This window comes from Sander vitreus, chromosome 11, assembly GCF_031162955.1.
Source record: "Sander vitreus isolate 19-12246 chromosome 11, sanVit1, whole genome shotgun sequence".
NCBI lineage: Eukaryota > Metazoa > Chordata > Actinopteri > Perciformes > Percidae > Sander > Sander vitreus.
The window spans coordinates 31,118,197-31,145,696 of NC_135865.1; the positions used below are offsets into that span (position 1 = coordinate 31,118,197).

At 46.8% G+C, this 27,500-nt stretch overlaps 2 protein-coding genes across 2 annotated transcripts in view; both read right to left on the bottom strand.

Annotated features, from left to right (window-relative positions):
- Nucleotides 1–1,718, bottom strand: part of cnot11 (CCR4-NOT transcription complex, subunit 11) — a 13,006-nt gene extending 11,288 nt beyond the window's left edge. Inside the window, exons 1-2 of the mRNA XM_078262740.1 lie at nt 1,071–1,718; nt 363–627 (exon numbers count right to left, since the gene is read on the bottom strand). Of these exons, the coding sequence (XP_078118866.1) occupies nt 363–627; nt 1,071–1,124 (319 nt within the window). The 5' untranslated portion in view covers nt 1,125–1,718. The remainder of the gene's footprint in view (nt 1–362; nt 628–1,070) is intronic.
- A 20,770-nt stretch (nt 1,719–22,488) lies between these two features.
- LOC144525692 (abl interactor 2-like) overlaps nt 22,489–27,500 on the bottom strand; it is a 58,578-nt gene continuing 53,566 nt past the window's right edge. Inside the window, exons 9-10 of the mRNA XM_078262741.1 lie at nt 25,965–26,144; nt 22,489–25,663 (exon numbers count right to left, since the gene is read on the bottom strand). Of these exons, the coding sequence (XP_078118867.1) occupies nt 25,488–25,663; nt 25,965–26,144 (356 nt within the window). The 3' untranslated portion in view covers nt 22,489–25,487. The remainder of the gene's footprint in view (nt 25,664–25,964; nt 26,145–27,500) is intronic.

Genomic DNA, 27,500 nt, shown 5'->3' on the forward strand with positions numbered 1-27,500 from the left:
CAAGACAGACAGACACACACACCTACAAGACAGACAGACACACACACACCTACAAGACAGACAGACACACACACCTACAAGACAGACAGACACACACACACACACAAGACAGACAGACAGACAGACAGACACACACACACACACACACACACACACATACCTACAATACAGACAGACACACACACACACACACATACCAACAATACAGACAGACAGACAGACACACACACACACACACACACACACCTACAATACAGACAGACAGACACACACCTACAAGACAGAGACAGACACACCTACAAGACAAACAGACAGAAAGACACACACACCCCTACAAGACAGACACACACACGGAGACCTACCGGACAGCAGCTTCTCCGGTTCCTCCCCAGCAGGTGAGGGGTTCAGCAGGTGCGCGAACACGGCGGCGAAGGGGTTGGCGGCCAGCGGCTCGGTGCGGTACATCTCCCAGAGCAGGTAGAGGGCGGTGAGCCGCTGCGGGGAGCTGGGCAGCAGGTCCGGCTGCTGCAGGAGCATCACCAGCACCGAGCCCACACGGAAGTGCTCCGCTTTCCCAAAGTAGTGATGGAAGTGTGTGGAGAGACCCTCGAAGGTGTTGGTGCATGCCTGGAAGACACATTTCATTGTTGATATATTACATTGTTTTTGTATTTCTTATAAATAAATAAGGTAAAAAGATCTGAGTGGGCTACAATCTGTCAGATATAACCCTCGTTAATAAAGCAGGTAACTAAGAAATAAACGAGAGGCGCACACACACACACACACACACAGCTACACACACACACACAGCTACACACCCACCTACTGGACACACAGCTACACACCCACCCACCTACAAGACCCCACAACACACACAGCTACACACACCTACTAGACACACACACACACACACACACACACACACACACACACACAGAGCTACACCCCCACCTGCAAGACACCCCCCCACAACACACACAGCTACACACACACACACTTTTTTTGTATTTCTTATGTTTAAACTTTTCATTAATAAAACTAAATAAATAAGAAACGTTGGTGCGTGCCTCCTCCGAGATGATGCTCAGCAGGTTGGACAGCTCCTTCGGCGCGAGCGTCATGGTTGGGCGGTTAGCTCGAGCACTGTACTATAAAACTCTCTGCGTCTTCCGATAATACAGTCAACCTGTCATAACCTACGGCAAGTTAATCCATGTTGGCAGCAGAAAACAAAAACAGTCTGAAAGTCATCACACGTTAGCAACGAGTTAGCTTAGCCTGGCAACTGCTAACGCTAACTGACAAGAACCGGCGTAGTCATGGCACAAAGAGAAGAGTCCGCGCGACTAAACCCTCACTGCCCGGTTCGGTAGCTCCATAACAGTCTTACAACACCGGCAAACATCAACCGAGCTAAATAATTCCGTCGGTTGAAGCGTTATCACGACTGTTTAGCACAGCTCTGCTGCTGCATTAGCCGTTTAAATTCTGACTTGGGCTCTTCCGGAGCGGTGCATTATGGGTAGCGTAGTTTCGTGCTCCGGGGTTTTACTTCCCGCACAAATCGGACTGTCGTTTTCACAAAAACTAACACTTTACGATAATATGTGGCAGTTATACTTGTTTTATATCAGAATATATGAATCAGAAACATCTAAAGCAACACTTTTTAACACAAAACTGACGAGAAATTAACGCTAACTCGACTAGCCAACAGACTTGTTTACCCATAAGCACTTGCGATGTACTTCCGGTGTTTTGCGCTGCCAAAATAAAAGCTGTAATAGTCCGTCTTCTGGAGAAATAATAAGTTGGAAAGTAAATTAACTCACGAACTGTGCTTACCCTCCTGTTGTCCTCGGCTCAACTCTGGCCCCTTTTCAACGTTTTCTAACGAAATTACCCAAAAATGACAACAACACAGCGCCCTTCGCAATTAAAATGTTTAAAAAACGTCAAGGAATGTTGAACTAAAATGACATAAAAGTGACAAAAGCGCCAAAAACATTGAAAAAAGCGACTACAGTCATTGAAAGCCTAGAAAACAGCAGAATAAAGCTTTGAAAAAAGAGTCAAAGGCAACAAGGCACTAACAATGTTTTAAAAAGCGACAAAAACGTTAAAAAAAAAGCATCGGAAAATGTGGGTCAGCACAGTTCGTGAGTTCATTTACATAGTTACTTTCCACCTCTGATTCGTGTTATTTCTCCAGAAGAGGGAGAATCATTTCTAACGGACCATTACAGCTTTTATTTTGGTAGCGCAAAACACCGGAAGTACATCGCAAGTGCTTATGGGTTGGCTAGTTGAGTTAGCGTTCTCATCAGTTGTGTTAAAAAGTGTTGCTTTAGATGTTTCTGATTCATTATATTCTGATATAAAACAAGTTTAACTGCCACATATTATCGTAAAGTGTTAGTTTTTTGTGAAAAGTTCAAACATAAGAAATACAAAAACATATTAAAGCTGCAAGCAGCGATGGACGGGCCCTCGCACCTAAGCTAACTAACTTCAGTAGTACAAGGCAGTAGCTAGGTAAGGACTACATGCTCAGTAGCTAGGTAAGGACTACACGCTCAGTAGCTAGGTAAGGACTACACGCTCAGTAGCTAGGTAAGGACTACACGCTCAGTAGCTAGGTAAGGACTACACGCTCAGTAGCTAGGTAAGGACTACATGCTCAGTAGCTAGGTAAGGACTACACGCTCAGTAGCTAGGTAAGGACTACACACTCAGTAGCTAGGTAAGGACTACACGCTCAGTAGCTAGGTAAGGACTATGTGCTCAGTAGCTAGGTAAGGACTACACGCTCAGTAGCTAGGTAAGGACTACATGCTCAGTAGCTAGGTAAGGACTACATGAGCTAGCTAGGTAAGGACTACATGCTCAGTAGCTAGGTAAGGACTACATGAGCTAGCTAGGTAAGGACTACATGCTCAGTAGCCAGGTAAGGACTACATGCTCAGTAGCTAGGTAAGGACTACACGCTCAGTAGCTAGGTAAGGACTACATGCCCAGTAGCTAGGTAAGGACTACATGCTCAGTAGCCGGGTAAGGACTACATGCTCAGTAGCTAGGTAAGGACTACATGCTCAGTAGCTTGGTAAGTACTACATGCTCAGTAGCTAGGTAAGGACTACATGCTCAGTAGCTAGGTAAGGACTACATGCTCAGTAGCTAGGTAAGGACTACATGCTCAGTAGCTAGGTAAGGACTACATGCTCAGTAGCTAGGTAAGGACTACATGCTCAGTAGCTAGGTAAGGACTACATGCTCAGTAGCTAGGGTAAGGACTACATGCTCAGTAGCCAGGTAAGGACTACACGCTCAGTAGCTAGGTAGGACTACACGCTCAGTAGCTAGGTAAGGACTACATGCTCAGTAGCTAGGTAAGGACTACATGCTCAGTAGCCAGGTAAGGACTACATGCTCAGCTAGCTAGGTAAGGACTACATGCTCAGTAGCTAGGGTAAGGACTACATGCTCAGTAGCTAGGTAAGGACTACATGCTCAGTAGCCAGGTAAGGACCACATGCTCAGTAGCTAGGTAAGTGACTACATGCTCAGTAGCTAGGTAAGGACTACATGCTCAGTAGCCAGGTAAGGACTACACGCTCAGTAGCTAGGTAAGGACTACACGCTCAGTAGCTAGGGTAAGGACTACACGCTCAGTAGCTAGGGTAAGGACTACACGCTCAGTAGCTAGGGTAAGGACTACACGCTCAGTAGCTAGGTAAGCACGCGCTCAGTAGCCAGGTAAGGACTACACGCTCAGTAGCTAGGTAAGGACCACACGCTCAGTAGCCAGGTGAGGACTACATGCTCAGTAGCTAGGTAAGGACTACACGCTCAGTAGCTAGGTAAGGACTACATGCAGCTAGCTAGGTAAGGACTACATGCTCAGTAGCTAGGTAAGGACTACATGCTCAGTAGCTAGGTAAGGACCACATGCTCAGTAGCTAGGTAAGGACCACACGCTCAGTAGCTAGGTAAGGACTACACGCTCAGTAGCTAGGTAAGGACTACACGCTCAGTAGCTAGGGTAAGGGCTCAGTAGCTAGGTAAGGACTACACGCTCAGTAGCTAGGTAAGGACTACACGCTCAGTAGCTAGGTGAGGACTATATGCTCAGTAGCTAGGTAAGGACTACATGCTCAGTAGCTAGGTAAGGACTACATGCCCAGCTAGCTAGGTAGGACCACATGCTCAGTAGCTAGGTAAGGACTACGTGCTCAGTAGCTAGGTAAAGACTACACGCTCAGTAGCTAGGTAAGGACTACACGCTCAGTAGCTAGGTAAGGACTACATGCTCAGTAGCTAGGTAAGGACTACATGCTCAGTAGCTAGGTAAGGACTACATGCTCAGTAGCTAGGTAGGGACTACATGAGCTAGCTAGCTGTTTCTCCAACTTCAGTAGAACAAGGCAGGATTATCTGGGAGACTTCCTCTAAATGAGGGAACACTTCCACCTTTGTGTGGAATACCTGCAGAACAGGGACATGGAAGTAGTTCTTTTGGAGATTACGGTGAACTAGTGTGTGTTGTAGCAGTGCTTTGTCATTGAGAACGAGCTAACATGCTAACGGTTAGCCCCCTAGCCCCCTCATCTCAGCTAGTGACGTAGAAAGCCGTGCAGATGTTGATCAGCTGACCCGGAGACTGAAGACAGGACACATTCAGGAAGCGTATCTCACTCAGAACAGCATGGACGGTTGTTTTTCAAAGTCTGTATGTGTGTGGAAGCTCCAGAGACACAAAATAACTCCCCAAATCCCAGAAAAATCTCTGGTGGGAGGGTCTGAAACGAAAGGCACCTTATAGACTTCCAGCTGACAGCGGCGGCCTGTGAGCATCACTGGCCGGCCGGCAGGGAAGCGATCGCGGCCGCCACCAGCTGGCTGTCACCTCTTGCTGACGACTCCCCTGTTTGGTGTCTAATGGAGTCCCTGTCATGCACACCTGCCTCTCTGTCTGTGCTGGTCACATCCTCCCCTGTCTCAACTAGATTGAAGCCTGTAAAATGTCTTACCATCAACGAATACGTCGGGGAAGAAAAGACATTAGAGATAATTGGAGTCAGATTTTAAGGGCCTGAGGGCCTTTTCAATGTCATTACTCACCCCTCGTCTTGAAGATCGGTCATCTGTAGCGTCTGTAATCCTGTAAAAACGGCCACCAACCACTGACTTGCTGTCTGCATGAAAAGAACCAATGAAATGTGTCCTTGCCCCACTTTGCGTACTCTCCCCCCCGCCGTCTATGAGCCTGAGCTCGAAGAAAGTAGTCGCCCGGTTTTACTGCAAGTCTACTGGAGAACGGACCTAGGTGGAGGGATTATATCTCCACCCTGGCCTGGGAACGCCTCGGGATCCATTTTACTGTCCGACCCCCCTAGATGAGACTTGGACCCTCCCAAAAGGGATGAAAACAATAGTTTGGGGGGGGAGGGTACTGACATTTTATTTATAAAATATGTTGGCCTATCCAAAATTGTATGTATTTAAATGCAGTATTACCATCACATACCAACAATTCAGGAACTAATCTAATGAAATACGACTTTCAAACCCTCACTCCCCATTGGGCTGTACCATTTCTCTGGTATGTTCAGACTGTTCTTTGCTAAGGGCCTTTTGATATCACTATCTCATCTATAATGAAGTCATAGTCTAGCTAGCTAGCTAGCTAAAAGTGTACTATGCATATGAATCTACACAAAACGTATAAGTACCTAAGTATACTACGATGAAGCATCGATCGAATGGACAACAGGGCCATCTAGTGGTCGATAAAAATATGGTGGAAATACTGACGAACTAAAACAAATGCACAGTGTAGTCTAGCCTGATATAAAAATGGGTTTACAAGCAGTGGCCATACATTTGTCTAATATTTCACTGCCTTTGTAACATAGTGATAGCCAACCTTTGAAAAACATTGAGTAGCCAGATCGCTATGGTTTAACCGGAGGTCTCCCTTCCACTCAGCGGCCACGGCCATCGCTGCTGCTTAGCTTAAAGTGCCCATATTACGAAAAAAAACACTTTTTCTGGGATTTGGGGGTGTTCTTTTGTGTCTCTGGTGCTTCCACACACATACAAACTTCATCCATGCTGTTCTGAGTGAGATACGGTTCCTGAATGTGTCCTGCCTTCAGTCTCTGGGTGAGCTGGTCAACATCTGCACGGCTTGTGACGTCACAAGCCGAAACGAGCTGGCTAACCGCAACGTTAGCTCGTAGCGTTAGCATGCTAACGCTTGTGCTAACGCTAGCATGCTACCTTGTTCTCAATAGCAAAGCACTGCTACAACACACACCAGTTCACCATCATCTCCAAAAGAACTACTTCCATGTGCGCCCTCATTTAGAAGAAGTCTCCCAGCTAATCCTGCCTTGTAACTGACTGAAGGTGGAGAAACAGCCTTTCTTTTACTGTCTATGGAGCTAGCTAGCTGACATGATCTACATCTGAGCTACTGAGCATGTGCGAGGGCAATCAAAGATAGTACAGAAGAAGAAAAGAGGTCTCACTCTGTAGCTGAAACAGAGACCAGCTGAAAGAGGATCTGCAGCAGTGAGAGAGAGCTGGGCAGTACAACAACAATATGGTGTTTTTTGATAATTAAACCATGTAAACCTGTTCAGGTACAACCTTAAAATACAGTTATGAACCTGAAAATGAGCAGAATATGAGCGCTTTAAAAACATTAGGCCTACAATCACACGCCATAGCAGGAGATCCATAGATATACTGACACGGGGAGAGGTTTAATTTCATTCTTAATGTCTTAACAAGAGGGAATCTGCACCAATATTCAGGGAATCTCGCTTATAGATTGGTGGTTCTCATGTGTGTAAGCCTATATAAAATGGAGAGTGACGTCACCAGTCGAAATAGCTGTACCCCCCGAAGCTTACGGTATAATTGTCTGTATCATAAACACTGTCTGTATCCCCCCAGTCAGAGCTGGTTAAAGTGGCTCGGGAAAGGTTAGGGTTAGGTTTGGGGTCCCCTGCTGGAGCTGCTGCCCCCGCGACTTTTTAAAGAATGTATGAGAGAGAAAAAACAAACAAAAAACATCTATGTAGGACTGTATCGAGGTATTGTGACACACGGTGGAAGAAAAAGTACCTAAAACCACAGTGCAGAAATACTACTAGTTATTAGACAATCATTACAAATATTACTTGAGTAAAGGTACAAAAGTATCAGCATCTAAATATACTTAAGGGACCAAAATGTAAAGGTACTTATTATGAAGAATGATCCATTTCAGGATTATATTATTGTAATGAAGGAATACTTACCTGCAAAATGTGGCTTTTGTGTCATGCCTCCATGGTGAACAGAGAATCCCAAAAAACGTTTCAAAAATCCTATGAAAAATCGAGGAAGGGATGAAGTGACCCTGCCCGGAGGAAGCCCGGGGCCCCCGTCTGGAGCCAGGCCCAGATGGAGGGCTCGTCAGCGAGCGTCTGGTGGCCGGGTTTGCCACGGAGCCCGGTCGGGCACAGCCCGAAAAAGCTACGTGGCGGACATCCCTCCATCCCATGGGCCCACCACCTGTGGGAGGAACCGCTGGGGTCGGGTGCGCTGCCACATGGGTGGCAGTGAAGGTCAGGGGCCTCGACGGACCAGACCCGGGCAGCAGAGGCTGGCTCTGGGGACGTGGAATGTCACCTCTGTGGGGGAAGGAGCCGGAACTTGTGCGGGAGGTGGAGCGCTACCGGTTAGATCTGGTGGGGCTTACCTCTACGCACAGTCTTGGTTCTGGAACCATACTCCTGGATAGGGGTTGGACTCTTTTCTTCTCCGGAGTTGCCCAGGGTGTGAGGCGCCGGGCGGGTGTGGGGATACTCACAAGCCCCCGGCTGAGCGCCGCTACGTTGGAGTTTAACCCGGTGGACGAGAGGGTCGCCTCCCTACGCCTGCAGGTTGTGGGGGGAAAACTCTGACTGTTGTTTGTGCATATGCACCAAACAAGAGTTCAGAGTATTTCGGCCTTCTTGGAGACCTTGAGTGGAGTCCTGCATGGGGCTCCAGTTGGGGACTCCATAGTTCTGCTGGGGGGACTTCAACGCGCACGTGGGTAATGATGGAGACACATGGAGAGGCGTGATTGGGAGGAACGGCCTCCCTGATCTAAACCAGAGTGGTTGTTTGTTGTTGGACTTCTGTGCTAGTCATGGATTGTCTATAACGAACACCATGTTCGAACATAGGGATGCTCATAAGTGTACTTGGTACCAGAGCACCCTAGGCCAAAGGTCAATGATCGATTTTATAATCGTTTCATCTGATCTGAGGCCATATGTGTTTGGACACTCGGGTGAAGAGAGGGGCGGAGTTGTCAACCGATCACCATCTGGTGGTGAGTTGGGTCAGGGGTGGGGGAAGACTCTGACAGACCTGGTAAGCCCAAACGGGTAGTGCGGGTAAATTGGGAACGTCTGGAGGAGGCCCCTGTCCGACAGACTTTCAACTCACACCTCCGGGCGGAGCTTTTCGTGCATCCCTGTGGAGGCTGGGGGGCATTGAACCCGAGTGGACAATGTTCAAAGTTTCCATTGCTGAAGCTGCGGTGAGGAGCTGTGGTCTTAGGGTCTTAGGTGCCTCAAGGGGCGGTAACCCACGAACACCGTGGTGGACACCGGTGGTCAGGGAAGCCGTCCCGACTGAAGAAGGAGTCTTTCCGGGATATGTTATCCCAGACGACTCCGGAGGCAGTTGCAAGGTACCGAAGGGGCTCGAAGGGCTGCAGCCTCTGCCGTGAAAGAGGCAAAGCAGCGTGTGTGGGAGAAGTTCGGAGAAGACATGGAGAAGGACTTTCGGTCGGCACCAAGGTGCTTCTGGAAAACCGTTCGCCACCTCAGGAGGGGGGAAGGGGAACCATCCAAGCTGTGTACAGTAAGGATGGGACGCTGTTGACCTCAACTGAGGAGGTAATAGGGCGGTGGAAGGAGCACTTTGAGGAACTCCTAAATCCGACTAATACGCCCTCTATGGTAGAGGCAGAGCTGGAGGATGAGGGGGGGATTGGCATCAATTTCCCTGGTGGAGGTTGCTGAGGTAGTTAAACAACTCCACAGTGGCAAAGCCCCAGGAATTGATGAGATCCGTCCAGAAATGCTTAAAGCTCTGGGTGTGGAGGGGTTGTCTTGGCTGACACGCCTCTTAAACATTGCGTGGAAGTCTGGGACGGTGCCTAAGGAGTGGCAGACCGGGTGGTGGTTCCCCTTTTAAAAAGGGGGACCAGAGGGTGTGTGCCAATTACAGGGGTATCACACTTCTCAGCCTCCCGGTAAAGTCTACTCCAAGGTGCTGGAAAGGAGGGTTCGGTCGATAGTCGAATCTCAGGTTGAAGAGGAACAATGCGGATTCCGTCCCTGGTCGTGGAACAACGGACCAGATCTTTACTCGCAAGGATCCTGGAGGGAGCCTGGGAGTATGCCCAACCAGTCTACATGTGTTTTGTGGATCTGGAGAAGGCGTATGACCGGGTGCCCCGGGAGATACTGTGGGAGGTGCTGCGGGAGTACGGGTGAGGGGGTCCCTTCTCAGGGCCATCCAATCTCTGTACGACCAAAGCGAGAGCTGTGTCCGGGTTCTCGGCAGTAAGTCGGACTCGTTTCAGGTGAGAGTTGGCCTCCGCCAGGGCTGCGCTTTGTCACCAATCCTGTTTGTAGTATTTATGGACAGGATATCGAGGCGTAGTCGGGGTGAGAGGGGTTGCAGTTCGGTGGGCTGGGGATCTCATCGCTGCTTTTTTGCAGATGATGTGGTCCTGATGGCATCATCGGCCTGTGACCTTCAGCACTCACTGGATCGGTTCGCAGCCGAGTGTGAAGCGGCTGGGATGAGGATCAGCACCTCTAAATCGGAGGCCATGGTTCTCAGCAGGAAACCGATGGAGTGCCTTCTCCAGGTAGGGAATGAGTCCTTACCCCAAGTGAAGGAGTTCAAGTACCTTGGGGTCTTGTTCGCGAGTGAGGGGACAATGGAGCGGGAGATTGGTCGGAGAATCGGCACAGCAGGTGCGGTATTACATTCAATTTATCGCACCGCTAGACGTAAAAGAGAGCTGAGCCAGAAGGCAAAGCTCTCAATCTACCGGTCAGTTTTTGTTCCTACCTCACCTATGGTCATGAAGGCTGGGTCATGACCGAAAGAACAAGATCCAGGGTACAAGCGGCCGAAATGGGTTTCCTCAGGAGGGTAGCTGGCGTCTCCCTTAGAGATAGGGTGAGAAGCTCAGTTATCCGTGAGGAGCTCGGAGTAGAGCCGCTGCTCCTTTGCGTCGAAAGGAGCCAGTTGAGGTGGTTCGGGCATCTGGTAAGGATGTCCCCTGGGCGCCTCCCTAGGGAGGTGTTCCAGGCACGTCCAGCTGGGAGGAGGCCTCGGGGGAGACCCAGGACTAGGTGGAGGGATTATATCTCTAACCTGGCCTGGGAACGCCTCGGGATCCACCAGTCGGAGCTGGTTAATGTGGCCCGGGAAAGGGAAGTTTGGGGTCCCCTGCTGGAGCTGCTACCCCCGCGACCCGACCCCGGATAAGCGGACGAAGATGGATGGATGGATGGATGGAAAATGTGGCTTTTGTGTCATGCCTCCATGGTGAACAGAGAATCCCAAAAAACGGAGAAAGGTCTTGTTGCATTGAAGTAAACGGCGGCCAGCAGAAAAACTATAAAGAGAAGTGAAGTCCGTCCTCTTCTGTGGACAGCCGTGGGACATTACTTCGTGAAATAAAATAAAATGTAACATTTAAATGGTTTTCAGTTACAGGTCTGTTGTTTAGTAGATCTATTACTGCCAGTATTGTACCTCATTATAAAGACTTGCGGGAAGGAATGATGTGTGCTACCGTGTAAATAAACATTACCGTATTTTCCGGACTATAAGTCCCACTTTTCTTCATGCTTTGGCTGGTCCTGCGACTTATAGTCAGGTGTGACTTATATATCAAAATATATATAATGTAAGATGTTTTTAAATGTTATTTCATGCTGAAAACATTACCGTCTACAGCCGTGAGAGACGCTCTAGGCTCGTGAGGACTATATGCTGCTCCTAAAGACAACTGAGAAAGAAAAGAAGCTGCAGGAGGCTGCAGGTAGTAAAACACGCAGCCGGAAAACGGTCATCGAGCAGCAGAAGGAGAGTTTGGAGTGAGAGAGAAACTTGTGAGGGACTGGAGAAAAGGTTAGTCTTACTGCAATGAAGAAAACAAAGAAAGCTAGTCGCGCTGAAATCCAGATGGCCAGAGCTGGAGGAAGGAGTCCACAGATGGGTGCTTGAACAACGTGCTGCTGGGAGAGGCTCGTCAACAGAGCTGTTACGTTACGTTAACGTAGAGACACCTACCGTATTCAGCCCCTTGTTCTGGGGGCTGTTGGGTAGTTTAATAACTGTTAATGTGTTACGTTAACGTAGAGGACACCTACCGTATTCAGCCCCTTGTTCTGGGGGCTGTTGGGTAGTTTAATAACTGTTAATGTGTTACGTTAACGTAGAGGACACCTACCGTATTCAGCCCCTTGTTCTGGGGGGCTGTTGGGTAGTTTAATAACTGTTAATGTGTTACGTTAACGTAGAGGACACCTACCGTATTCAGCCCCTTGTTCTGGGGGCTGTTGGGGTAGTTTAATAACTTGTCTTTCCAGATTAAATGTCTGTTCTTGGTCTTGGATTTTGTGAAATAAATGTCTAAATAAATGCGACTTATATATGTTTTTTTCCTCTTCATGACGCATTTTTTGACTGATGCGACTTATAGTCCAGAAAATACGGTAGCTGTAATTTTCAACGTCACTTCCTGAGAGCCTCTTTGCCCGTTGAAGACGCGTAACAATGGTAACCTATGCTGACCTCCGCTCTAGCGGCATCACCAGATAACGCTTAAATTACCGAAAGAGGTAAATAACTAGACCAACAGTCGTTATGTATTATATGACATTATTATATACAGATGTAGAAATGTATATTTGAGTGTTGTTGACGTTACAGAGCTCCTTGGTTTCTGTCTGTTGTATAACATTGTTGTTACTACTGCACTGTATTGTGGGATATTTATACCGATATATTTTCAGTATGCAGTTCACGTACTATTGGTTTCACGTCAAAGGTTTCGGACATATTTAAGAAATCTTGCATACCAGCTGTTCCCTCATTCACTCACTCTTCTCTATATAGTAGTTATTAAATAGTGAACTATAGAGGGAACCACCAAACCAGATTTTAGGAGTTTCTGTGTTGCGCAGTGGTTCGCAATTTAAAGGAACACGCCGACTTATTGAGACTTTAAAACCCCGAGTTAGATAAGGCCATACATACCCTTCTCTGTCTGACCACCACTAGCCTAGCTTAGCACAGATCCTGGAGGTAACTGGCTCCATCTAGCCTAGCTTAGCACAGATCCTGGAGGTAACTGGCTCCATCTAGCCTAGCTTAGCACAGATCCTGGAGGTAACTGGCTCCATCTAGCCTAGCTTAGCACAGATCCTGGAGGTAACTGGCTCCATCTAGCCTAGCTTAGCACAGATCCTGGAGGTAACTGGCTCCATCTAGCCTAGCTTAGCACAGATGCTGGAGGTAACTGGCTCCATCTAGCCTAGCTTAGCACAGATCCTGGAGGTAACTGGCTCCATCTAGCCTAGCTTAGCACAGATCCTGGAGGTAACTGGCTCCATCTAGCCTAGCTTAGCACAGATCCTGGAGGTAACTGGCTCCATCTAGCCTAGCTTAGCACAGATCCTGGAGGTAACTGGCTCCATCTGGCCTAGCTATAGCACAGATCCTGGAGGTAACTGGCTCCATCTAGCCTAGCTTAGCACAGATCCTGGAGGTAACTGGCTCCATCTAGCCTAGCTTAGCACAGATCCTGGAGGTAACCGGCTCCATCTAACCTACTGCTCCCAATAAGTGACAAAATAACGCCAACATGTTCCTGTTTACATGTTGTGATTTGTAGAGTCACAGCATGTACAAATAACAAGGTCACATGACACACAGCCATCTTCTAACGTATACATACTGGGAACTATATTCTCAGAAGGCGAAGCACTGCTACTCTCTGCTACTTGGGCGGAGTGATTTGCTCGCAGCACCTGAGAAGCCCCGTGGTGAGGAGCAGATCCGTCCCGTGTTATTTTTGGGTGACCAAAATGAAGTCCCAAAGACAACACAATGGTTAAGTTGAGGTTCAGTTCAGAAACATCTCTCTCTTAGTTACACTCAAAGAACTAAAATAACCCTTTTCCCCCCCAGAGAGATCTCATATTTATTTAAACTGCTCTTTGTTGATAAGAAACAAAGGAGACAAACATATCTGGTATTACATTTGTTAGGCTTTAATGAATTTGTGCACAAGCTTTCCACTTTTTCAGAGACAAACTGTGATAATGAAGTCAGAGGTTAGACGTCTGCAGGGAGAAACATGAAGCAGATTCAGCCTGAGAGAAGCCGTCTGTAACACACCGCAGTCGCTCGGATTAAAGGGAAACTGCAAACAAAACACAGAGTATGCCAACGCGTTCAGGAGATACCGCCTGTTTGTCTGCGCGAGTGTGTGTGTGTGTGAGTGTGTGTGTATGAGTGAGTGTGTGTTGTCTGTGTGTGTGTGTGTTGTCTATGTGAGTGTGTGTGTGTGTTGTCTGTGTGTTGTCTGTCTGTGTGTGTGTGTCTGTCTGTGTGTGAGTGTGTTGTCTGTGTGTGTGAGTGTGTGTGTTGTCTGTGTGTGTGTGAGTGTGTGTTGTCTGTGTGTGTGTTGTCTGTGTGTGAGTGTGTGTTGTCTGTGTGTGTGTGAGCGTGTGTGTGAATGTGTGTGTGAGTGTGTGTGTGAATGTGTTGTGTGTGTGTGTTGTCTGTGTGTGTGTGAGTGTGTGTCTGTCTGTGTGTGTGTGAATGTGTCTGTCTGTGTGTGAGTGTGTATGTGTGTGTTGTCTGAGTGTGTGTGAGTGTGTTGTCTGAGTGTGTGTGAATGTGTTGTCTGTGTGTGTGTCTGTGTGTGTGAGTGTGTGTATGTGTGTGTTGTCTGAGTGTGTGTTGTCTGTGTGTGTGTGAGTGTGAATGTGTTGTCTGTGTGTGTGTGTGTGAGTGTGTGTGTCTGAGTGTGTGTGTGAATGTGTGTCTGAGTGTGTGTGTCTGTGTGTGTGTGATGTGTGTCTGAGTGTGTGTGTCTGTGTGTGTGTGAGTGTGTGTGAGTGTGTGTGTGTGAGTGTGTGTGTGTGAATGTGTTGTCTGAGTGTGTGTGTGTGTGTGTCTGTGTGTGTGTGAATGTGTTGTCTGAGTGTGTGTGTGTCTGTCTGTGTTGTCTGAGTGTGTGTGAATGTGTTGTCTGAGTGTGTGTGTGTCTGTGTGTGTGTGAATGTGTGAGAGTGTCTGAGTGTGTGTGTCTGTGTGAATGTTTGTAACACACACACACATGTATATTAGGGCTGTCCAATGATACTTTTTTTAATCGCTGAATGTCTATAGTTAATCGCCATTAATCATATATTTTATCACATAATAACAACTGAAAGCCGTTCTCACCAGAGGATCTTAACTGGGAATCAAATGAATGCAAAGAAAGTGACTTTATGAACTTCATTTTAAGATTTGTAATTATTTATTTACTGTAAACAAAAGAAGAATGTGTGAATCTGTCATTATTGCACAATTCCTCCAAGTACCTAACTAAAAAACTACAAATCCCTTTAGTAACTCCTAAATAATGTAGATTCCTCACTGACGTCCAGTGATCAGCGGTTAATGAGACAGCGTCTGCAGCACCTTGCAGCTGTTCCAGTGTGGCTGCTTTCTCCGTGTAGTACAGGCTGTGTGTCCGTGAAAACTACTGTCCCCCCCGACGGCAACGAGACTGGTCAGAACACGCCAACCGTAGTACGTCTTTAAGACCCGAGTCCTCTACGATGCCGTCAGGTCTGCAGTTAGTTGCCACCCGCTTCGCAAGAGCTGTAGTCATTTTTGGGATTTGGTTTCATCCACAGGTCGGCAAGTAGCACTCTCCTGAGTAGGTAGCATGCTAGCTGGTAGCATCACGTTAACTGTACTACTATGCTTAGCTCTGTAGGTGGTAGCATCACGTTAACTGTACTACTATGCTTAGCTCTGTAGGTGGTAGCATCACGTTAACTGTACTACTATGCTTAGCTCCGTAGCTGGTAGCATCACGTTAACTGTACTACTATGCTTAGCTCCGTAGCTGGTAGCATCATGTTAACTGTACTACTATGCTTAACTCTGTAGGTGGTAGCATCACGTTAACTGTACTACTATGCTTAACTCTGTAGCTGGTAGCATCACGTTAACTGTACTACTATGCTTAACTCTGTAGGTGGTAGCATCACGTTAACTGTACTGCTATGCTTAGCTCTGTAGGTGGTAGCATCACGTTAACTGTACTACTATGCTTAGCTCTGTAGGTGGTAGCATCACGTTAACTGTACTACTATGCTTAGCTCCGTAGGTGGTAGCATCACGTTAACTGTACTACTATGCTTAACTCTGTAGGTGGTAGCATCACGTTAACTGTACTACTATGCTTAACTCTGTAGGTGGTAGCATCACGTTAACTGTACTACTATGCTTAACTCTGTAGCTGGTAGCATCACGTTAACTGTACTGCTATGCTTAGCTCCGTAGGTGGTAGCATCACGTTAACTGTACTACTATGCTTAGCTCTGTAGGTGGTAGCATCACGTTAACTGTACTACTATGCTTAACTCTGAAGGTGGTAGCATCACGTTAACTGTACTACTATGCTTAGCTCCGTAGCTGGTAGCATCACGTTAACTGTACTACTATGCTTAGCTCTGTAGGTGGTAGCATCACGTTAACTGTACTACTATGCTTAGCTCCGTAGGTGGTAGCATCACGTTAACTGTACTACTATGCTTAGCCCGTAGCTGGTAGCATCACGTTAACTGTACTACTATGCTTAGCTCTGTAGGTGGTAGCATCACGTTAACTGTACTACTATGCTTAGCTCCGTAGCGGGTAGCATCACGTTAACTGTACTACTATGCTTAGCTCCGTAGCTGGTAGCATCACGTTAACTGTACTACTATGCTTAGCTCCGTAGGTGGTAGCATCACGTTAACTGTACTACTATGCTTAGCTCCGTAGCTGGTAGCATCACGTTAACTGTACTACTATGCTTAGCTCCGTAGGTGGTAGCATCATGTTAACTGTACTACAATGCTTAGCTCCGTAGCGGGTAGCATCACGTTAACTGTACTACTATGCTTAGCTCCGTAGGTGGTAGCATCATGTTAACTGTACTACAATGCTTAGCTCCGTAGCGGGTAGCATCACGTTAACTGTACTACTATGCTTAGCTCCGTAGCTGGTAGCATCACGTTAACTGTACTACTATGCTTAGCTCCGTAGCTGGTAGCATCACGTTAACTGTACTACTATGCTTAGCTCCGTAGGTGGTAGCTCCAGCTTGACGTGCTTCGGTGATATTTTAATTCGGCTTTACACAACGTGCATATGGCTTTGACTCGTCTACGAGCCGTCTGGGAGTTCTGTAAAATAAAAAGCTCCATTCAGTTATTGCTGCTGTGTTTCTCCATCATGCTGCAGCCTGCAGCAGCAGGATGTGTTAGGAGGAAGTGGCAGCTTCCTCCTAACACATTTGCACCTACCACCTACGAGCTAAGCATAGTACAGTTAACGTGACTCAGTTTGATGCTAGTGGGCTCAGGCAAAGCAATATTTTGGAGAGTGCTACTCGCCGACCTGTTGATGAAACCAAATCCCAAAAAATGACTACAGCGCTTGCAAAATGGGTGGCAACTACCTGCAGACCTGTCAGCATCGTAGAGGACTCGGGTCTTAAAGACTACTACGGTCGGCGTGTTCTGAGTTGTGCAATAATGACAGATTAATCGCAATAAAAAGACATTAATTGTTTGACAGCCCTAATATATGTGTGTGTATATATATATATATATCTGAGATTAAAGATTGATTTTCCTCTCGGGGGATTGGCATACTCTGGTTGTTGTGCCTCTTAAATAACACGGAAACACTGTTTCAGGTCCATAGTCACGTCAGTTCACAAGGGAAGGTTAGGGTCAGACAGACAGACAGACAGACAGACAGACAGACAGACAGACACACACACCTGTATATATGGCACGAAAGCGTCCACCTCCATCTGAGAGTCAGCGTGGAGTCTGAACATCTTTTTAAAAGGTCTATTACACCCAAACAGCACTGAAGAAAAACATCACAGCCTCCAGCTGATCCAACACAGACGATTAAGCAACGTTTGTAAAAACAATACAAAGAATATGAAAAGAATTGTGAATAAAAATTGTCGGTTGTATTTCAGGCATGCAGGCAAACAAACACAATGTAAACTTCAACACCGGCAACAGGTTCACAATCTCCACAGGCGGACAGGCGGAGGAATGAAAAGGCTCAGAGGTCAGACTTTAAATACTCAATGCATGTTAAATATGTCAATTTACTGGTGTAGTTTGGTATGAAATAAAGGGGAGGGCTGCACGATTTACCGAAAAGTAATTGAAACTGAATCTCAGAACCTTTACTCAACCCTGTTAATCCTTTCCCCACACAACCTGGACGCTGTGTTCCTATGTTTCTGTGTCTAAGTGACCGATGGGAACAACAATCTCTGACATCGGTCCAGTATTCAGAGAGATCTCTGCAGTCGGCAGCAGAGAAACAAGCTGCAATGTGAGTTAACAGTAATTGTTCAGCTTGTATTTACCTTCACAAAGTGCTCGTTTAGCCGCTGACAGACTCAGATTAATATTCTAAGTGTCTGACAACATTATGAAAGGATTTCTAAGGAGGTCGACCTTTCTGTTGAAGAGTAAGATCCTTTTTTTTAAATGTAAAAACATCCGCGAAATGGCGTTCCCTAAACCCACCAGACTCCATGTAAATAAACAGTTATTTTAGCATCGTAAAACACACTTCATTCAAAGTCGACAGAAACTAAATAAAACTATGAAAAGCCGTTTTGGTTCATCTTTCCACTTTAACCAACCATCACAACTCTAGTTTTGGTTGAAATAAACACATAGTTTACTGATTTACATGTGAGGATATGCTGGCTCTATACACGCTAAAAGTGCTGTTTTTTTAAATGGAGTCTGGTGGGTTTAGCGCTAGCGACTTCAGAGCTGTTTCTGGTTAAACAGAACGGTCTTAAAGAGGTTTTAAAGGTCTATCTCTGTAGGGATCCTTTCATAATGTTGTCAGACACTTAGAATAATAATCTGAGTCTGTTAGCAGCAACAACAGAACTTGTAGTGGACTCAATTGACGATGCACATTTGCCCGATAGGGTTACATTGCAGCCCGGTCTGTGGCTGCCAGTTACAGCGTTCACGCTCAATACTGGACCAACTTCAAAGGTTGTTGTTCCCATCAGTCACTTACACACAAAAAACATGTTCAGCATCAGTCAGCGTCCACTAAAAGTTGTGTTGTTGCTGCTGACCGACTCAGATTATTATTCTAAGTGTCTGACAACATTATGAAAGGATCCCTACAGAGATAGACCTTTTAGTTAAAGAGGAAGATCCTTTTAGTTTAACATGAACAGCTCTGAAATCACCATCTATTGCAGGTAGATCAGTGTAAAGCTTTCATGACTCTTCCGCTTTGGCTACATTGAACGTGTAACGTATGCGGACCGTTCACGGAGCAGGTGTGCTGCTGAATGTATCTTTAATGGCGCTGACACACCAACCAGATAATTGGCCGTCTGACAGCCTGGCGAGGTCGGTGACTCGAGTCAGTTCGGTGTGTTCGTGCCGTCGTCCGTCCGAGGAGCCGTCGGCCTTCATTTTGGCCGACCTGACTTGCTGGATCGGAGGGCGGGCAGTCGGACTCAATGACCCATCTGATTGGTGGAGAGCTAACCAGGAAACGGAGAGCGGGATGAGTGTGACTAACGCCTCTCAAAATCTGACGAGAATCTGTTAAACTGACCTTTGTTGATGTGAAATGAAGACAGACTCAGCAGCTGCACGGCCTGTTTCTCTCTTCAGATGTTTCCAGAAACACGTTACGGTGAACTGTTTTAGGACAATATGAGATCGTATTCTGAACGAGACGCCATAACTATCGGTCAGCTGGAGAAGCCAGACCGACGTGACGCGTTGTCATTTCCCATTTTAATTTTTTCTATTACGTCTTGTGCAGAACGTACGCTCAAGACGGCGTCGCTTCGGTGTGTTCTGAGGCACTTTTTTGGACCTTGGGGAGCCGACTGACCAGTCCGACGGTCGGCCGTCGGGTTGGTGTGTCAGGGCCTTTAACCGGCTCCACCTGCAGCGCCACACGGCGTCGGATTGTGTGAGTCACAGGCGAGACGGAGAGCTTTTTGCTTTGGGATTGTTGTTGTTTCTTCACTTTTTTGGAGCCGGCAGAAACATCAATCTATTGTCAGCTGTTATCAGAGGACGCAGGGGAGGGAAACGGGAAATAAAAACAGAAACTGCCAATACGCTCACTGACAACGATCTGAGGTCACGGCGTGAAGCGCCTGGCGCAGGTGGGTTTAGGACGTGTCCAAATCCATTTTTGCTAGTTTCACGGCGGAAATAAGGGCCCGGGCGCATGGTTCTAAAGGGTTGACCTTAGTGTCTTCATTAATCAGAGGTGTGTTTTGGGCGTAACATGCAATCAACCAATCAGAGATCATCTCCCATTCCCTTTAAAAGCCAGGCGCGTTTGGACCTTGGAGCATTGCTGTTATGATGGAGGATTTGCACCGTAATATTTGTATTTGTGATCTTCTGCATGTGTGTGTGCTGCTGCGCGTCCCTGTGTGTGTAACAAGCATAGTGCGCCCATGGGCACAAAGATGGGCGCAGGTGCATTTGCTATTTAAACGACGTGCGCGCTGGACGGTCCTAAAATAGCAAAGACACACGCGTTGGGCTTTGCACCGGGTGCAAGATAGGGCCTGGTATGATCCATTTCTGTGTAAAAGCTCCGCACACACCTCGCGTGAAATATATAAACAGAAGACTGTCCTGTGTTTAGGATTGCAGAGCTGATCTCCACGGAGCAGACGCTCCACAGCGTAGTGTTGGAACATCAGCTCCGCGTACGTTACGCTGTAATGTAGCCGGCCCGTAAGAGTTTCTTATTCTTTCGTTTAATCTCTAATTCTTTTCCCAGATTTCTCATCATATATATATATATATATATATATATTACTTCATTGACAGATAAGATGAAGATGAGGCTCCAAAAGTGCTTCAGGAGGAAGAGAGAAAAGAAAGAATATATTTGATGTTATTATGTTTAGTGCAAAAGTGTCTTTTGCATAGCTTCCTTTCATTCTGTCTTTTTAAACTATGTTTTAGATTTCTTCTGGGCTCCTACATATTAATACTAACAAATAATCTCAAGTCTTCGCTTCAGGGGAAAGACAGTAAACATCTTATGTCGGGGGTCGGGGGTCGGGTGAGGGTAAAACTACGGAAGCCCAGAGACGACATACTGAAGTCTTGTACACGCATTGTTTTTCTTTTGATCGCAACAAAAAAATTAAAGACCTGAACATAACAAGATCTGTTTTCCTGTGAGCATGAAAAATGATTGTTCCATGATTGTGCTAAAGCGCTAAAGATGATGGGCTCTATTTTAACGATGTAAGTGCACGGCGTGAAGCGCCTGGCGCATGGTTAAAAAGGGTTGTACTTAGTGTCTTCATTAATCAGAGGTGTGTTTTGGGCGTAACATGCAATCAACCAATCAGAGATCATCTCCCATTCCCTTTAAAAGCCAGGCGCGTTTGGACCTTGGAGCATTGCTGTTATGATGGAGGATTTGCACCGTAATATTTGTATTTGTGATCTTCTGCATGTGTGTGTGCTGCTGTGCGTCCCTGTGTGTGTAACAAGCATAGTGTGCACGTGCTGTGCACGAGCCTAGGAGCATTTTACTAATGCTCTGTTAAAATAACAATGAAATGCTGCGTTATTGACTTTAGACCAGGTTTTTGTTGGTCAATGGTGCCATCACTTCCCACTGCCTCAAGATAGGAATACGCCCAGAATGCACCTGAACACACCTCCCTGTAAGACCAGCACGCCCAGAATACACCTGAACACACCTCCCTGTAAGACCAGCACGCCCAGAATGCACCTGAACACACCTCCCTGTAAGACCAGCACGCCCAGAATGCACCTGAACACACCTCCCTGTAAGACCAGCACGCCCAGAATGCACCTGAACACATCTCCCTATTAGACCAGCACGCCCAGAATGCACCTGAACACACCTCCCTGTAAGACCAGCATGCCCATGGGCCACAGATGGGTGCAGGTGCATTTGCTATTTAAACAACGTGGGCGCCGGACGGGAAATTGACAACTGGGTCGGTCTTAAACTAGCAAAGACACTTGCGTTGGGCTTTGAGCTGCGCTGCGCCGGGTGTAAGATAGGGCCCGAGGTGAGAAAAGTCATTTTACCTGCTTTCACAGCTTCTTCCATCAAGACAAAGACAACGTTTTTTTTTACCTGAAATGTCTCCTTGAACACTTGCTTGTTTTTGCTCTCCTTTTATCTACAGTCACTACATATCTTATATCGGTACTCATGGATGTGTAATAAGACCAGGGGTACATCCACGTTTCCTCCACTTGCTTCCCTTCCTTAGTCCGTCCCACAGAGGAAGCATGGGAGTAGAGGGGAAACGGGGAAATGTGTTTTTAGAGAGATGAGACGTCCTGTCCTCTGAAGCGTCACGTGAATTCGTCAGCTGTTTGGGTGGAGTTAGCAACGGCTTTCAGGAAGACTGCTCTCTGTATCCTATCTCATAGCTCCTCAGAGATCCCTCCTCCATCCTCGCTCATAGCTCCTCAGAGATCCCTCCTCCATCCTCGCTCATAGCTCCTCAGAGATCCCTCCTCCATCCTCGCTCATAGCTCCTCAGAGATCCCTCCTCCATCCTATCTCATAGCTCCTCAGAGATCCCTCCTCCATCATCGCTCATAGCTCCTCAGAGATCCCTCCTCCATCCTCGCTCATAGCTCCTCAGAGATTCCTCCTCCATCCTATCTCATAGCTCCTCAGAGATCCCTCCTCCATCCTCGCTCATAGCTCCTCAGAGATCCCTCCTCCATCCTCGCTCATAGCTCCTCAGAGATCCCTCCTCCATCCTCGCTCATAGCTCCTCAGAGATCCCTCCTCCATCCTCGCTCATAGCTCCTCAGAGATCCCTCCTCCATCCTCGCTCATAGCTCCTCAGAGATCCCTCCTCCATCCTCGCTCATAGCTCCTCAGAGATTCCTCCTCCATCCTCGCTCATAGCTCCTCAGAGATTCCTCCTCCATCCTCGCTCATAGCTCCTCAGAGATCCCTCCTCCATCCTCGCTAGGGTAGGGTAAAACGGTGCCTAAACGGTGCCTGAACTGAAATGTATATATTTATAATGTATATAATATAAAAAGAAATGAGCACTAAACGACAGTTAGCGACATTAAAGAACGGCTTGTTTATTGCTAAGGCCATATGGTCAAAAGTAAATGATTGATTAATAATATAATAACAATAACTTATAATAATGACTTATTTCACCAGCAACGTGCTGGTAAACGACAAAAACAAGCACCAGATGGGAAAAGGGTATTTTACAATAACTTTGAATGCACCACAAGGCTGGCGAGTTTCAAGTAAACGCACCGTCTGTGTTGTTTTTCCGACGTCAGCTGCAGTCAGACTGTTACGTCCCGCTGTTGGAATCCTCTACAGGGTGGGTTTAATCCAGCTACTAGCTAACGGTAACGTAGCGTCCCGTGCAGCGATGCTTCTGAAGAAAAAAAAAAATGTCAGGCACCAAAATGAGGCACCGAAATTTCCGTTCCTTTTCGGTCTCGTTACTACCGTTTACGTCGTAACCGGTGCCCTATTGGCACCGTGTTTCGGTACCTAACCCTAATCCTCGCTCATAACTACTCAGAGATTCCTCCTCTGTCCTTGAAGTTCAAGCGAGGAGCGAGGAGACTTAAGAAGCAGCCCTGGATACAACGTTCAGCGTTCAGCTTCCACGTATACTATAGGGGCTTTTCGTCCGGAAGGTTTTTGCAGTTCTTAGAACTAAACGTTCCTAGATCACTTTTTTCGTCGTGTTCCGAGCTCCTCTGGCCGCTGTAGCGTACTTTTTTAGCTCCTACTTCAGTGCAGGGTCTTTTCCCTTTTCCTAGGTGGACTTGATTGGTCGAAGTTATAAGTCCCGCCCACTGCCAACTTGGAAACTTGCAGACAGAGCAACAACAACGGGACATTTTTAACAATTTTCACCATCTTATTCATCATTAATTTCACTTCTGACAACATTTTAGGCGAGAAATGAACTGTTTAGATTTCTAATATAGGCAGTCTTGATGAATATTGATGCCGAATTGACAATTTGCTTGAAAGTTTTCAGAGTTGAGGAGCTCCATGAAGTGAGGCGACAGCCAGCAGGCGCCTGCCCCGGCCGCTAGCTCGTAGCTGGGCCAGTCACGCTGTGAGCTGGAGGTCTCCCAGACCACACACACACACACACACACACACACACACACACACACACACACACACACACACACACACACACACACACACCTCGCTGTGAGAAATAAGAGGCTTTTATTTTGCCGTTGACGGTTAGTTTGTTTAAATATCACAACACATGTCCATCATAAGATTAACGGGAACCTGTGGTTAACTGTCTTTTCGGAGTTAAACTCCACAAGCGTGTCCTGCGGCTCGCCGGCCGTCACACACACACACACACACACACACACACACACACAGTCACACACACACACACGTCCACAGCGCAGCAGGCAGAGGCGGGGTCTGTTCTGAGTATAAAGCCCCGTCTATGTTGAGCAAAACATTACGTGAATTACTACGAGAATGGACGTGCATTTAATAGAGGAAAAGTGCACAAGTATTAGCATCATTTGTTGTTGTTGTATGTGGCGCTAAGGTCTAGTGACGATGCTATAAAGACCGTTGCCGTGCTTGCGTCCCTCCCTTACCCCTCCTACCAGTCCCTATGGCCACTTGGCCAGTGGGAATGCAAACGGAAAAAAAGATTTTGGGGGAGAGTAGTTCTTAGAACTGCTTAGACGTGTACTTTTCCTCTAAAAAGTACAAGTACTATCCGGTCGTGCTAGCTTTCTAAATGTTATCGGACCGAATGGATCAAATTCTGACAGTGAAACGAGTCATGTCGCAGGGGGTTGCAACGCTAAAAAAAAGGTCTCCACTGGTTTACAGACGTCTCTTTCTCCGTGTCTGCGGGGGAATGTATTTTTGGGTCGGAGAGCGTCACGTGACGGGTCGGGAGTTGTAGTTCTACTGTTCGTTCGGAGCTTCTGGAGTTACATAAACAGCGTCTTTTGGACAATGGACTCAGATATGGAGTCACACTGAATCCGTTTCAGGTCGGTGTGTTCAGATTTAACTGAGTTCTGACTCAAAGAGGGAGGAAAAGTGAGATTTTGCTGAATTATTTTGTGATTTCTGGAAAACAAACCTGTTATGTCGGCATCTTGAAACCAATTTCTTGTGATCACAACAAAATATGAAAATGCATCTTTTCTTGTCGTCTCTGAGATTGTGTGTAGGAACAGAAACGTTGGGAACCTTCACACTATATATAACAACATTAAGACGCCTGAAACGCCTCCCAGTCCTCCAACAGGAGAACGTATTAATACTTATTTGAGAACATAATCCGAACCAGCATTAGGAAACCCCCGAAATGCAAGGCCTTATGGATAGAAAGAGACGGATGTAAGAACAAAACTGATTCTGTCCAATAAACTACACTCGCACTAAAATATTAATGAAACTATGATGCTCTGTGAATCTAAAAAGGAAATTAAAAACTAGGGATGCACCGAATCCAGATTTTTGGGGTTCGGCCGAATCCCAAATCCTACTCCCAGTTTTTAGCAGTGACTGTCCTTCCTTTGCCGTACCTGAAGTTGCTGCATTCTGGCTGCTGTCTGCAGATTCCTTCATGCTCAGCTCGTATTCTTCCAGATGTTTCATACCAGATGTTGTAACAGCGGTGATGTTGTGTATTGTTTAGGGTCCTCGCCACCACCAGACTAATCAGCATTGCAGATTGAACATGTAGCTGGACTTGAATGGCCTTCTTTTGACTGAAAGTACTGCCAAACAACACTTTTTCTCTTTCACTTTCTCACAGCCTACTGCATTGAACGCTCCACCTACGTAAACACCTTCCCGTAATCAACGGCGCCGTCATTACGTCGACCAGCGTAGCGTGAGGAGTGCAAGCAAACCCAACCCCATCAAAAAGCCCAATATTCAGCCGAATCCTGGATTCGGTGCATCCCTATTAAAAACGGAGGCGAGTCATCTTCTCTCTTCCGGTTCAGGTCCGAGACACTGAACTGCAGTGAGACAACACAAGTTGGGGGACAAAGACACACAAACAGAGTCCCTCTCCGCCGCCGTCAGTCGGCGTAGTGCATGATGGACTCCACGTAGTTTCCCGGGAAGAGGCCGGTGGTGGCGTTCATCACGCCTTCGTACCAGCCGTCCTCGTTCTTCTTGATGACGTAGATGATCGATCCTTCCTGGAACGACAGCTCGTCCTCTTTGTCGGCCGCGTAGTCGTAGATGGCCACCACTGGGGGGCGACAAACACACGGCAATATTATTAACCCTTTGTTGTCATTTTCAAAAAGTTTCTATATCAGAAATGTGGGTTTCTTTCAACCAACAACCGTTACTCTTTACAAGTAACATAAATGATCAGTTCACTACTTTCATTGAATTTGGGTGTTTAATTAGATTTTATATATTGTCTCTAGGAGTGTTTTATTCGGGACAAAAGCACATCGTCCCAGCTCTAGTGTTGTGATTTTCTGCACTGCAGTAGTTCAAAACTAAAAGGGGAAACAGTCTGGACTCTGTTTTAGTGTACGGACCTTTCTCCAGGTAGCTCCTGGGGGCCCACGGCGGGTCCTCCTCCGCGTACGGGTCGCTGTACTCCACTACGGCCGAGTCCTCCTCTTCACGCCCGTCCTCCAGCGGCTGGGGACTCGGAGTAAGCAGAGGCTCCTCGGGCCCTGATTGGCTCTCAGCAGCCGGGTGAGGGGGGTCTGAGACTGGAGGTGAGGAAGTACGTTAAACATTCAGAAACGCACGTACTGCACGCACATTAAATAGATCAGACGGACTTGTATTTCCAAGAAAAGACATGTAAGGAAACATTTCTGTGACAATGTTTACATGCACCTAATATTCCAGTTTTTGCTGTATTCCGAATAAAGACAATATTCCTCTAAGCTGTTTACTAAACTAATATTCTCGTTTACATGCAGCTGTGCAAAATAGGATTTGTTCAGTGTTCCAGCGGTGGAGGACTTGTTGGAGCATGTGAACACAGCGTCCCTCTTTCATTCATTCAACCAGCTACTTGAAAAGGTCGCCTCATATCCAGAAACCTGTTGATATCCAAGTCTTTGATGATGTTTAAAAGTAGCTGTTGTAGATATTATTCTGTGCAGTCATTGAGGAAGTGGTTCAAGGAAAAACTCAGATCAGGGTTCATTTTCAGATGTGATCTTAGTGGACCAGCTCTGACTTAAATGTCTGATACCAGGGAAACTAAGCTGCTGTTTGAAGGTAACTGGCTCCATCTAGCCTAGCTTAGCACAGATCCTGGAGGTAACTGCCAGGAGCCAGTTACCGCCAGGATCTGTGCTAAGCTAGGCTAGATGGAGCCAGTTACCTCCAGGATCTGTGCTAAGCTAGGCTAGATGGAGCCAGTTACCTCCAGGATCTGTGCTAAGCTAGGCTAGATGGAGCCAGTTACCTCCAGGATCTGTGCTAAGCTAGGCTAGATGGAGCCAGTTACCTCCAGGATCTGTGCTAAGCTAAGCTACCGGTGGAGCCGTCAGACAGAGAAGGGTACGTATGGACTTATCTAACTCTGGGGGTTACGGTGAATAAGCTAAAGTCCCAATAAGTCGGCGTGTTCCTTTAAGCAGATTTACTGAGTCCAGCATAAGAGTTACAAACACAGCTGTGGATTAACAAACAGCAGCTTAGTTTCCCTGCCATCAGACATTTAAGTCAGAGCTGGTCCACTAAGATCTCATCTGAAAATGAACCCTGATCTGAGTTTTTCCTGGGTCTTTATTCTCTCCTCACAGGGGGGGCGTCTCCTAGTTTCTAGACAGAAACTGTTATCTTACACACACACACACACACACACACACACACACACACACACACACACACACACACAAGGTTGGGACCTTGTGGTGCAACTTCCTCGTCTGTTCTGTAACTTCAACTACCTAAAGTCCCAATAAGTTGGTGTGTTCCTTTAACTGAACTCTTCGTTTCTCCTTCTCATCGGGTCTGCAGCCTTGCAAACTGTCAACTCGTTGGTTTGTGTACAGCAACCATAGCAACGCACTGAGGAGCTGACCGTAAGCCGTAAACAGCTGAGAGGC